This window comes from Carex rostrata, chromosome 9 (genome assembly GCF_964058835.1).
Source record: "Carex rostrata chromosome 9, lpCarRost1.2, whole genome shotgun sequence".
NCBI lineage: Eukaryota > Viridiplantae > Streptophyta > Magnoliopsida > Poales > Cyperaceae > Carex > Carex rostrata.
In genome coordinates this window covers 9,179,088-9,193,366 of record NC_135926.1, presented here as the reverse complement: position 1 = coordinate 9,193,366, position 14,279 = coordinate 9,179,088, and the positions used below count along the sequence as shown (strand labels likewise).

At 35.1% G+C, this 14,279-nt stretch overlaps 2 protein-coding genes and 1 non-coding gene across 3 annotated transcripts; 2 read left to right on the top strand and 1 right to left on the bottom strand.

The window, feature by feature from the left end:
• Positions 1 to 890: 890 nt before the first annotated feature.
• On the bottom strand, positions 891 to 2,530 carry LOC144560026 (uncharacterized). The gene is made up of 4 exons (XM_078309190.1): positions 2,249 to 2,530; positions 2,025 to 2,128; positions 1,353 to 1,471; positions 891 to 1,196 (listed from the first exon to the last, which is right to left on the bottom strand). The coding sequence occupies exons 1-4, from the start codon at positions 2,442 to 2,444 to the stop codon at positions 1,106 to 1,108; spliced, it is 510 nt and encodes a 169-aa protein (XP_078165316.1). The 5' UTR covers positions 2,445 to 2,530; the 3' UTR covers positions 891 to 1,105.
• A 7,910-nt stretch (positions 2,531 to 10,440) lies between these two features.
• Positions 10,441 to 10,513, top strand: TRNAR-CCU (transfer RNA arginine (anticodon CCU)). Its single transcript has one exon. It is a non-coding gene; the product is annotated as a tRNA-Arg (tRNA).
• A 1,181-nt stretch (positions 10,514 to 11,694) lies between these two features.
• On the top strand, positions 11,695 to 14,194 carry LOC144560022 (myosin-binding protein 7-like). Its single transcript, XM_078309182.1, has 3 exons — positions 11,695 to 13,116; positions 13,817 to 13,863; positions 13,997 to 14,194. Exons 1-3 carry the CDS (start codon positions 11,779 to 11,781, stop codon positions 14,103 to 14,105), a joined length of 1,494 nt encoding a protein of 497 aa, XP_078165308.1. The 5' UTR covers positions 11,695 to 11,778; the 3' UTR covers positions 14,106 to 14,194.
• Positions 14,195 to 14,279: the final 85 nt, after the last annotated feature.

Below are 14,279 nucleotides of genomic sequence, written 5' to 3'. Positions count from 1 at the left end.
ATTTCGCTACATATGGAAACTTTAGCAATACACGAAGCAAGTCGAAAAGCTAGTTCGTAATATTAAAGTTCGTCAGATCTTAATTGATGTTGTCATGAGGGAGAGTTAATATGTACTATATTTTTCTTAACCATGGTTTTTTCCCACAGGATTTTTCTGGTAAGGTTGTAGTTGCGTATTAAAATAATATTGTACTCTTTTTCTTTCACTGAGTTTTTATCTCATAGGGTTTTTCCTAATAAGATTTTAATGATGTATATTCTTATGTGATGGACATCCAAGGGGGAGTGTTATAAATATATTATAAATGTGTGGATGTCATTCATGTTGTAATTCTCAATATTAATCCTTAATTTATTTCCCCACTACTTCATGCACTACTATTGAAATTGATGGCCACTACTATTGGAATTCATTTCTCTATTTATTTAGATAGTTTTTCAGTTACAATTTGTAGCCTATAAATAGAAGTTTTGTAATATTGTATTGTACACATATTGAGAAATATATGAATAAAAAGATTGCTATCTTTTATGTGTTCTATCTATCTTATTTATTGTTTTTATCTTTATTTTATAACAAATTGGGATTTCCTTTTTTTATTTTTACTGATTCGATACTTCCACATGCTTAATTTCCAAGACGTTATTCTGAAAGTCTTTCTTTCTTCAACAAGAAATGAGGATAAACAGGAATTTTATGGGCAAGATTTAAGTATTCTCAGTTTGACTAGGATACAAGATAGCACGGAAGTAAAAAAAAAAAAAATACATATATTCCAAGAGTACATTGGTACTTTCTTTGCGTTTAAATCATTCTTTTACAATTCAACAAGGTCTAACAATCCGGTGGCTGAAATCTGAAATGGCAACCTTTGCAAATAATAGATAGACAAGGTGGATTATTCACAAAACCATCTTAATTATTATTAATTACTATGATCCACATATTACATTAATTTAGCACAACGGTATCGAATCATCATCTAGAACACTAGAAAAAGAAAACGATCGAGAAGTAAAAGAGAAAAAAAAAAAAAAAAAACCCAGCAGCATGAGGTAAAATCGCAAACTCAATGCATAAGCAGTATACTCTATAACACTTATTAACTGGTGCTTGGCTTGCGAGGTTTCACAATCAGGACGGGACATCTAGCATGATGCGCGCAGTAATCACTTACGCTGCCCAATAATGCCCTGTTGTTTAATTTAAAAGATTGTTCAACAAAAAATTAGATCATCACAAGCTAATATGCACATTGAAATTAATTCCTCATTTGACAAAGTACATATCGTTATAATTGATGGTATTATAATGACAAATTTGTCAACAGATATAAATTTGAGAGTTACCTTTTGAGTGCTCCAAGATGACGACCCCCGACGACAAGGACATCGGCATTTATCTGCTCAGCAGTTTGACATATCATCTCCTTTGCATCTCCTTGCACAATTATTGTTCCTGCCCTCACCTAAATTCACAACAAGCTAACAATTGCATAAGGTGCATAAACCTATAGAATGAAACTTTGTTACCAAAAAATTAATCGAAGTAAACACTAAATCATGATAAATAATATATTTTTTGCTCTCAACTTTTTTGCTTTGGAAAATAAATTTTCCGTCAATTTGGCTGTAATTAACTACAAGACATAACAACTGAATGAAAATTTCTAATTTACTCAAATGACATAGCACAATTCAAAGAAAGAGTTTAAAAGGACCAATTCACAGCCAATTATGGGTGTAAAATCATTCTCAATTTTTTAGTCAAAAAAGTTTTTTTTTTCTTACCTCATTAACTGGACACAAATTGCACAGTATAAAAAAAAAATTTAAAATAGGAAAATTAATATGGGATTTGCAGGAATTATTTAGGGCCGTTTCAGTAGTCCACTTATTTTCCCAATGTTCAGAGATCATGGGCTGAAATTGAATTACTTGCCATAACTATAACAGTGAGCTTGCTGATAATAGTTTTAAAATAATATATTTAAATGAAGATCAAGTTGCAATATTAATTACCCCCTTCTCATTACAGATATGAAGTGCCTTATTGAGAACATCCCTAGAGCTCTCTTCCTGAGCTTGCTTCACAGACTCCACCAGAGAGGGTGTAACACAAACAGCTACAATTAATTTTCATCAATTTCAAACATCAAATTAATTGAATCAACACCTGGAGAATCAACAAGGAATTAATCCAAATAAACAATCAAACTAATGGAAATGAATGAAGAAATTTGAACCTGGACCGACAGAATGTATATAATTGTGCACGGGTGGTTGCACATGCAGAACTTTCAATGAGGTGCTGCCAGCCGCCACCTCATGAGATGTCGTCGGCACCGGAAAGAGATGGTCTATAGCCCAAGACAAGGCATAGAGGCTCTCTTGGCCCTCGTCAACAGCCACCACGACTACCTTTTTATTGATCGTTTCCATCTTATTTCTTTCTGTTTGTTACCACACTACTGAGACTGAGTGCTGAATTTAAATACAAGTGCGGAGGTGCGTTGTTGCATCAGCAATCATAACAGACAGGATTCCTGCCGCTTACGATAACCCTTATCTACCTTTTGGATTTGGATCCCTTAAGTAATTCAAATTTTGATTTTAGGTCTGGACCGTCCAATAAGAATTGTAAGCATATTTAACGGTCCAGATTCAACCTCAAAATTTGAGTTACCTCAGGTGTTTTGAAAACCTCCAATTTTTGTTCCTTTTTTTTGCTTCCAGTACGTCTTCACTCTTTTCCTTTTAGAGGGAAATCCGTAAGCAACGTTTTCAATCTTCACCCGCCACCGGTATTATTTATTTCTGTTTCTATGTGCTAGTGCCTAATGGCGCATAAAATGACGAAATTATGCTTGTATCCGAAAACTCTGCTACCAAAGGGGTTTAGGATTTTTTTTTTTAAATAGAATTACTCAAAATTATTTCGTTGAAACAAGCCTTGATTGGTCTGATTTTTGAAAACTAGCCTCCACCGATCCCTAGAATCAGTGGAGTAAAAAAAATTCATTCTACACCGGTCCTAGGAACCGGTGGAGCTTGTTTTGCATCTACACATCATATTTCACCAAAGACCACACAAATAACCTACACCGGTCCCTAGGATCGGTGTAGACAAAAGCTGAGCCTACAGCTGTAGTCTTTGCCTTTGCAGCGTAGCATCTGTGGGATTAAGTTTTTGTCAACACTTGGCTCACAGCCTCGTTTTAATTTGAATGAATTCATCATATTGAGTAGGTGCCATATGTGCTGCTCTTGGAGCATCCAGTATTTTTCTTCACTCCGGTCCCTATTCAGATTTGACTGAGAGAGCTTTTATTTGCATTCTTGGAACCCACTACCGAGTATTGGTTAGCTGTGCTCCATTTAGAGCTTTCACCAGCATATTGATTCAAGTTTCACCGACTCTACTTCTGTAAATTCATTCAAAGTGTTTCAAGGCCATGGATTATTGTGGAAGGATTTAGCTTTGATGGAAAGAATATTAAACAAGGTAAATAGGAAACGAGGCAAGACCCAGGACCCGTCGAGTTTTTTTTTTAAAGAACCCTCCACCGATCCTACGGATCGGTGTAGACAAAATTCAGATTTTCTGTGGCACTGCTATACTGCGTGCGAAAATGGATAAAAAAATTGCTCCACCGGTCCCTAGGACCGGTGTAGATTGTGTTTTTTTTTCTCCACCGATCCTAGGGATCGGTGGAGGCTAGTTTTCGAATATCAGACCAGAGGAGGCTTGTTTCAACGAAATAATTTTGAGTAATTCTATTTAAAAAAAAAAATCGGGGTTTAGGGTAACAACTATTGACTACACTCTATCCAATGTTTTAAGAGGAGAGTTCAAATTATTTTATTTTTTATATCTCTATTATACCTTTATTTTTTTAAACTTAAATAACTCAAAGTTTAAAACTTAAATGTCAAAATAAAACCGTTAGATGTGATCTATGTTATTTTCTCTATATGTCCATAAAAATTATCACATTTTTACTTTGCTTTTATGTGAATCAATAAGTTAAAAAATCAACGTCTAGAAATTATCCACATTAGTATACATTTTTACAAGCTCAAGATGACAACCAAAACAAAATTAAAATACCATAATATTTTGCACGTGCATAGATAAAATGATATAATTCATATCCAACGGTTTTATTTTGAATTTTAAGATTTAAACTTTGAGTTATTTAAATTTTAAAAAATGGACGCATGATGGAGGCATAAAAAATGGAGGCATTTGAACCCTCATGTTTTAAAATACAGTTTTTTTCATGCATGCAGAAGGCTACTGCATACCGCATATGCGGCTACATATGCAAATTTGTATGCGAAAGTACATATGTGGGTTTACTATACTTTGTTAGAGAAATATAGATAAAATAAAACTAATTTATATCTAAAGACTTATTTAGTCTAATGATTTGTTACAGAAATGCTGCCGGCAGCAAATTAGCCACAGCCTATATATATATATATATATATATATATATATATATATATAGAGTTAGGCTGGGGTGCTATGGATAGCATAGTGGCCTCTATGCTACGGCTCAATATTCGAGTTTTCAAAATCCAAACGGTCGATCCGAACCGTTCATCTTATTCTCCATATTAATATCTGCTTGGAGACCAAATTTTACATTTTTCTGAATTTTTTTACTATTTATTAAGTATTTTACAAAATTGTTGATCCAACGGTGGCTGCACAAAACAGTAAAACCGTTGGATTAGCGATTTTCAAAGTGGTTTAATAAATAGTAAAAAAATTCAGAAAATTATAAAATTTGGTCTCCAAGCAGATATTAATATGGAGAATAAGATGAACGGTTCGGATCGACCGTTTGGATTTTGAAAACTCGAATATTGAGCCGTAACATAGAGGCCACTATGCTATCCATAGCACCCCGCCTAACTCTATATATATATATATCTCTCCTCTATATTATCCACCTTAAATTGAATTGAATGACAGAAAGTTGTGTGGTTGGGATTTATTGATTTAAATTTGGATTGAATCTGAGCCATCTAAACAAATAATCTGCCTTTTTTTTGATTAAATACACCCTTTCTCTGCGTAGAAGTCCAAATTTAGTTCAAATTGGACCCGCTACATGTACAGACACACATCTTGTCACAAATATTTTTGTTATGCACCGTTGGATCTGAATCAAAAATCGTGCAAATTGAATCTAAGATGCAAAAAAAATTTCGCTGGAGGCGCTTCTCCCAGCGAATTATTTTTGTTGCTCGTCTTCCTCCCCGATCCCTTCTTCTCAAAGAAAAGAAAAAAGCCCTCATCGCCTCAGACCCGCGCCGCCCAACTATATCTCTCTCTCCCAACCCTAGCTTTCGTCTCGCAACAGAGAAGAAAATGATTCTCGTAAGGTCGCTCCGCTCTCGGCTACGGTCGCCGTCCGCTGGCGCTGGAGCAGCGGTTTCGGCGTTCTCGACCTCTGCCGCAGCCGTGGAGAAGGAGCGGACGATCAATAAGGGGCCGAGGAACGATTGGAGCAAAGATGAGATCAAGGCCATCTACGACTCCCCTGTTTTAGATCTCCTTTTCCACGGGGCATATTTACTAGCTATCAATTTGCATTTTTTTTTTTTGAAAAATCTCTCCTTTTACTCTCTTCAGTGATGATCGACTGATGTAGTTCACCACTGATCCTTGAAGTATCGAGCTACTTTATCTTTATTCACTGTACCTTGAAGTAATTTAGTTGCATTTGTGTAATAAATATCCATTTTCTGGAGTAATTTACTAGGAAAGTCTCTTCAATTTGATCTATAATTAGAAAAAAGGAAGTCACTTGTGTTGAAGCGTCTGTGCTCCAAGCAGTGGATTACACAAAGCTAATGCACCAGTTTTACAAGCTCTTTCTTAAGAAAAGTTGACACAAGGATGGAATAATAATTTGTTAAATTTAGGATGAAAAATGCTATAATTGTCAAGTTCAGGGACCAAAATGATTAGCCTTAATTTCAATGTCAAGTTTGAGATCTGTATAAATGTGTTGTCTCAGGCACAAGTGCACAGGCTGCTCAGAATTTCAGGGAAGTACAACAATGTACACTTCTTTCGATAAAAACAGGTGGATGTAGCGAAGATTGTTCATACTGCCCGTAGTCGTCTCGGTATGACACTGGTTTGAAGGCTCAGCGCTTGATGAATAAGGATGCTGTGATTGAAGCCGCAAAGAAGGTACCCTCTCTCTCTATCTCTCTCTTTACTATTCTCACCTTTTACCGGGGCCATATATGTCGGGGGATTTCAGTTGTACTGCCATGGGAGTACAATCGCCGCTGGTTTTTCATTAGTGTGGTAGAGTTCCACATGATTTAGTTTGCTACAAGGACTGCTAATGACCATATTTAAAGAAACTATAAAAAAGTTGTACCTAAGGGAGATATTTGGAGTTAATAGAGTAGTTTTTTGGTGTAATTTTGCTGCTAAAACATTGTCCTTTTGCAATTAATCCCACTGATGCAAATGCATGTAGGTTTCAATTAACCCAATTTTGCCTAAATGAATACTTGGTTGTGTGATTATGCATCCATTTTCCAATATATTGCATTTGACCTCGAAATATCCTTAGTTCTTCAGGCAAGCAGAAACCAAGTTTCACAAGCGGATCATGCACAACATGGCAATTTTACCCTTTCTTTTAAAATAAAATTAAAATAAATCAACATAATTACTAATTAAAATTAATTTAAAATGAAATTGCAACTGCTATTGTAGTACCGGGCACTTGGCCTGCTGGGTGTATTCCGATCAATTTAGTAATTATGTTGATTTATTAAATTTCAGATGATTACAATCACCCTGCATTATTTCTGGTGGATGCTGCGACTGGCATATGCCGTGGAATATGATTATTTACCAGCATACCAGTCCTCCAGATCTCTCATGACCAAGAAAATTGAGGGCTTGTTCTTCTCTGGCCAGATCAACGGGACCACCGGCTATGAAGAGGTTGCTGCTCAGGTCCTTCTCTCTTGGTGTGCTCTTGTGTGTCTGTGTGTTTTTAGGTTGTTTTAAGTCTTTTGAAGTTCAAGTCAATCCAGTTGGATATGTATCTTGGGTCAGAAAATGTTAGTATCAATTGATGGTTAGATTTTTATTGAGTTACATCAGATTATCCTAGATTATCTATGTCCTAATTGTGAAATTGTAGTTGATAAAGCCAAGGTTTCTTTGTCTCTGCAAACCTTTGAGCTCATGCAAATTGCATTCAAATTGGTATTCAGTTCAACTCAGACTTGTCCAAGATTAGATGTCACTCTTCAAACTGTGCATAGTTTGGCAAATCAAGGTAGGTAATATAGGTGGGATAGAAAGGATAATTCTTCTTCAAATTTTGAGATTAGAGAACTGATAAATTTTGAGATTAGTCTTTCTAATAAATCAAGTGGTTACAGGTCCATACCCGATAGCCTGAATGCCCAGTTTGCAAGGCTTTGGTGGAAGAAGAAAAGCTTGTTCCTCTATATGGGCGTGGTAAGAACCCTACTGATCCATGGTCGAAACCCATACCTGGAGTCGAGATCCCACATAGGTCAACTGGTCAGAGACTGCCAACTGTAGCACAACTTGAACCGAACCAGAACCCGAACCTAAATCCGTTCCACAATGTGAATTGGGGAGGGGGTTACAGTTTTGGGTTTGGGACATTCGGGTTGTTTCCTATGTTGAGTTTTCAAGTTAACGGGTTTCCAGGTGCTGATTATGGATTCAGTGGTGGTTATAACCAGTTTGGGTATGGAACCCGAATCCAGTTCATGGCAGGCCTGCATACAGGTATAATGCACCACATGATCAGCAGCAAGATCAAACTCTCAGTACCAACAGGCACCGCACTACATTGGTGCAGTAAATCTTTTGAATCATGCTTTTACTGTGGCATTTTAAAATCGAAGTCTTTTGTATGCTTTCAATAATTAGGATTAAGATACTATTTTGTAGGCTAACCATACATAATTATACCTATCAAGCAGCAAAAAATATAGTTTATCAGGTCTTGAGCGAGGAATAAGATATGAACCATATTAATTTAACATTTCTAAGATTTAAACAATTATATTTGAACAATTTGACATTTCTAAGATTTAAACAATTACATTTCTAGCAGCAAAAAACATAGTTATTCAATTTGAACAATTATAATCTATTTTTCATATTTTATTTGTTCATTTTCAGAAATGTTGGACTACATCAAAGAGGATCAATGACAATGATGCTTTAAGAAGTTTTTCATGTTATATTTGACCATTTTTTTTCATTTATTGTTGTTTCATTGTTTGTTTTACTGTTATTTATTATTTGCCTTATTTTTTTTTCTTAATTCTATATGAATATCAATAAGAAAATCTTTTCATATTTTATTCAATTTTATAATATGTCCCCGTCGCAACGCACAGGTACGATACTAGTATATATATATATATAATATGTTTTATTCGCGAATAAAACGCGAATCACGAATTATTCGTGAGAAAATGTGAAAAAAATGAGATTTTTTTTTAAAAAAATTTGGGTTTTCTTTTTTGACTTCTTTATTGTACCAAACTATTTTCGAATTATATCCAAATTATACCCGAATCATAAATTTTTGATCCCGCCGAACGGAACCCGAACTATTTGTTTGTCACTATGAGTCTCTACAGTGAATTGGAGTGACTCGTTTCATCATCAAACACAGAGAACGGCTAACAACTATATATGACTCGTTTCAAAGTGTGCTCATTAAATTGTTTAATGTACTAATTAAATTTTATTAAGAAATTTTACTAGAAAGTTCTTCTGTTTCGTTTGCATTATCAAATCATTTTAATTTTACACTCTACCATATTATTTGAAACTGTTGATATTAAGAAAATATTCTCAAATGTGTACCTTCTGTAAAATTTTGTGTATCAATGTTATATTTAAACCATCTGAATTTAAAATTCGGCATCCTGCTGTTTTAATGCTAGTTTTTTCTATTGTTCTTGCTATTAATATTTTTTTTTAGTATGAAATAAAATTATCTCTGAATAAAATTTTCTTAGTTATTATGATTTGTCTTTATCATAGATACTTTAAAGTACTTTTAGTTAATTTTTTTATACATTTTTTATTTATAATGGCTTGGCAGTGGCTGCATGCCAAGAAGTAATTTTTTGTAATTATTTTCCATATGTTGTTCTATCTTTATATAATTTATTAATAATACATTCACAAATATATAAGTGTACATTAATTGTTGTTTTTGTTTCTTGTCAAAAACATGTACATAATGTTTTTTTTATAATAAAAATACTATATATAAAAAATAAACTAACACATATTATCAACTAAATGAAGCCAACACAATCTTCAAATAAATCTTGACCATACAATATGGGTCATCGCACAATACGTTACGAAAGGATCGTACGAGAATGGCAATTGTCAAGATAAAAAATATATATACAACATTACATAATCACGAAATATATTCAATATTGAATTAGTTATGCTAGAAACAGTGAGACGAACATTTAAAAAAACAGCTACATCATTTTTATGTACACACAAAACGACAAATAAAATTCGAAATTTTCTTAGGGTCATTAAAAAAATATATATACAACATTCAAAATAATCACGAAAAATATTTTGATATTGGAATTTTCTACTCGTAACAACAAAATGAAAAATTTAGAATTAAATTACCTCATTTTGAAATAAACTATTTCAGCAAAATATTTGCAGCACGGACGAGGATACAAAACTTTGACGAGATAATTTTTTTGACCCCACTAAACTACTTAATGTCGCAACATCAATTGATAAAATATATGCAATTTGTAAGAACTCGTAAACATAGTAATAAACGAATAGTTCAGATTTGATTGGAGTAAAAAATTCTTGATTCAGATATAATTCAGGAACAATTTGATACAATAAAGAAGCAAAAAAAAACCCCAATTTTTTTTTTGTTGTTGTTGTATTTTTCTAGCTAATAATTTGTGACTCGCGTTTTATTTGAGAATATAACGTATTATACATTTTTTTACGTTTTATTCGGAGTTCGGTTCGAAAATGTGAAAAAAAAATGTTTAATACGCAAATTAATGCGTATATTGTCACTATGCTCGTAACTCGTAAGTTGTAAGAACATCAAAACAAGCTTGTTACATGTTGTTTCATGTAGAAAGCCACAACAAATCTTGTCAAAGTTACATGTGGTGATAATTGTAAAATCCGGGAAAAATTGAAAGATACTTCAGGACATTCATGTTCAAACATGTTGACACATGTTCAAGAATAAAGAGCCGAGAAGGATTATTACTCGCATCACGTATAAGCAAATTCTGGCTAGGTTCGTGATACAACAACATATCAATTTTTAATTATTTGAGAATAGAACAAAAAGATTTTGGTTCGGAGATTACCAATAAAGCGCCTGTAGCTCAGTGGATAGAGCGTCTGTTTCCTAAGCAGAAGGTCGTAGGTTCGACCCCTACCTGGCGCGATAGTTATAACTTTTTGCCGGTTTGCGAAATTTTATTTTTGCCACCTAGAAGACAAAAAATAAGAAACAAAAAAAATATATATATATTAATTAGTATTATTTTTGCCTCCTAGGAGCTAAATTATATCAGTATTATTTTTTGAATATGGCTACGAATTTATTAAGATGGAGGATATAAATTCGAAAATTAAAAATAGATATTGAATAAGAAACAGGGAAGATTTTTTTTTTTTTCCGTTTGTGAAATTGTCTTTTTGCCTCGTAAGCAAAAAATATATTATTAGGATATTGAATTATTTACCATTTATGCTAGAAACAGTGAGACGGACATTTCATAATAATATTTTTTTTTCGTTTGTGAAATTTTCTTTTTGCCTCGTAGGAAACGGGAAAGAAACAGAAAAAGTTCTTTTATAATATATAAACTACGTAGTATATATCTACTATCTAAATATCTATATCGTACCATATCGCATGGATATTCAAATAGTAAATATATACTATGTAATTTATATATTATAAAAAAAATTACAAAAAAATTATATTATCCACCATTATAATTAGTCATTAATTAATATTGCACCATATCGCATGGATATTCGGGCATTTGATCCAATACGTACCGGATATTATGGGATATCTATTTTTATCTAATTAAGTTTGCAACTGAATCATTCGAATTCAAAAGATGGTTCCGCAGTCAGCAGAAAACTGTCTATTTTTTGTTTGTTTGGCTAACTGTGTATTTATCTTCTTTTCCTATAAACTATTTGCTATTCTCTCTCTCCTTTTGCACGGTAAATGGACCTCTGTTCATTACTATTTTTACCAAAATTAGATAAAAATACACCCTGAAAACAATTCAGCCAGAGCAGCCTAAATTAAGTGTTTGAAAGAATTGTCGCGTTGGGGCCAGCCGTGTAGCCCTCGCCATTCCTACTCAGCAATAACAACAATACCTCTACCATCCCGATCGCACCCCGAGCACCTCCACTTGGTCATCTCCCTTCCATCAATTTTATGCCGCTCCCTTGCCTTCATCTTGCAACATTATCTGGATTCAATTAATTTCATGAATTTATGTATCTTTAATTTTATGCTTTGACCCTTGTTTGTTTTCAACAAAGATCAATTGTAGTGAATCTCAGTTTATGACGTCCTTGATCAAAACTTCATCAATCTCTGGCATATGACATTGCGATAAGCATATAGAAATTAAAAGAAGCAAGAATTGGAGGTTGGTAAGGCGCGCGGTTTAGAATCGGATGGATCCCAATGTGGAGGAGCAACCCTCTAGGACGTGCACTTGTTCCTGCACGTGCTGCTCATGCCTTTGTTGCGGCCCAAGCCAGGTATTTATGCACATAGATGGAAGCCCTCGCCCCTTGAAGCGCAATCATTCAGAGATGACATCGATATCTGAGGGCATTGCACGGATAGAGCTTGAAAATGAGGCCGCAGCACTGAGGGAGGCATTGGCACGACACCAACAAACCATCTTGGATTTGTGCACTGAGCTGGAGGCTGAGCGCAATTCATCGGCTACAGCCACAACTGAGACACTAGCCATGATCCTCCGGCTACAGAGAGAGAAGGCTGATGTGCAGATTGAGGCAACCCAGTTTAAGCGCTTCTCAGAGGAGAAAATGACGCATGACCAGCAAGAAATCAGTGAACTAGAGGAGCTGTTGTACAAAAAGGACCAGGCATTGCAATCCCTCTCTTGTGAGGTACAGGCTTACAAGCACCGGCTCCTTAGCTATGGTATTCTCGACCTCGATGCAAATGCCTCAGAGCCCAACACACCACACGACCAATTTGATACTCCCCCACCAATGACTCCTCCCGCACGTTTCGATTATCCTCCCCTCAGATGCAAGATTACGGTGCCACCTTGTGCAGATGATGAGCAGATTGAAGCTGACAAGTACCCGTTCGGGGAGACCGAGGAAGGTGAGGTAGAGACACCAAAGGAGCACTTACAGAAGATAGAGCAACGCATCTGCCAGCTCGAGAAGTTGCCAAGCAATGTCATGGAGAAAGGGGTGGTGGTAAGGCAATCCTTATTGTCGCCTAGATATCAACAACGCCCGAGACGCAGGTTCTCTTCTTCTTTCAATAGCTTCGGTTCGGGATCTACATCCTTTGTGAACCGGGGGGACGAGTTTCCTGTGGCGGTTGATCGACCGTCAAACACATTCGATGGAGATGGTGAAACTAGCGATAGAATTTACACGGTCAGAGTTTGCGGGGGTGATGATTCATATGCAAGCACACCGAGAGAACTAGGAGTTGGTCCGACACCAACAAAGACAAAGCCTGAAGTGGGAATAGGGCTAGGCCTAGGAACTGCTGGCCAAGGATGGGGAATGGAACAGGAAGAGATACGGAAGCTGCAGACGAGGTTGCATGCATTGGAGGCTGACAGAGAGTCGATGAGGCAATCCCTCATCAACATGGGCACCGACAAAGCTCAGATGGTGCTGCTGAGAGAGATTGCACAGCAGATTTGCAGAGACAATGTGGTGCCCGAGAAAAAGATCGTCAAGCGCAACCCCCCTCTTCCAAAAGCAAGATCTTTCTCCGTCATGTCAGTCGTGAAGGTAAAACTCATTTTGAGCAGCACATTATTTTGTTCAAATTTTGTTATTTTGCCTCAAAGTCACAATTTTCTAGCCAGATATTGTCATTCATAAGGTGTTTTTGGTATTAGAAACTGTTGTTATTGTTATAGGAAGCTGTACAATCCTATGATAATAAACTAACAACACAATTGCAAGCAAGAAATCACAGAAAAAATTACTGCAGAACTGCTCAAGTAAATTTTAATGCTCTCTAGCTAGTATCTTTAACAAGTTTTGAATTAGTTATATAGAAAACTACTGAACATAACACAACTTTACCTGTCACACATTGCATTTATCCAGACGATAAAAGGCCGATCAGTAAAACCAAACATTAAACGAAGACATAGTTTATATTAGCATTGGGCCTTCTGACTGAAAGCCTGTTTTCATTTATAAAGTCTAAATGAGCCCATTAGACATTACTATTAAGACCCTGATTTCCTTTTTTTTTTTTTTAAAGTCTTTTGTCTTGTACATATATGACTTTAGGGACGGATTGAATAAGAGGGTACAGGGCTCAATTGAACTCTATTTTTTTTTTGTATTTATATATAATTTAGAGTAAAATTAATTTTCATTCGCAGTACGAAAATTTTATATAATTGACCTCTATATTTTAAAATTTTGGCTCCACCCATAATACATTTCTCTTGACTGTTTGTTTGGTTTATTTCAGTGGATCACATCAGTTTTATTCTGGAGAAGGAAAGCATCTCGGATCAAGTAAGTGAATGGGTCATATGTTCCTGATTTTCTCTTTCAGTGTGTTTAATAATCATCCTAAGAAATACACAGAACATTAATTGCGTGATTTTAACAATTTTAATAATTAAATTGAAATGTTAATGCATGACAGGTATCCAATTGGGCTATCAAGTAGCAATGCCGGTTTATTGCTGTTGCTAGACAAGTCACCTCGAGTCAGACAACGTAGATTATTAACAAAGCAACGGTCGTCATGTTAGATCGAGTCAGCTCAAAATTAACCTAACTGATGTCATATTGAAACTTAACCATATATTGTGTTAATTTGTCGTTTCCTTATGGGGCTAATGCATGCAGTTTCATTTGTACCTTTTGTTCTATCAAGTAGTTAGAATTGGTGTTTTATTTCATTTTCTAATATTGTAAACATATCG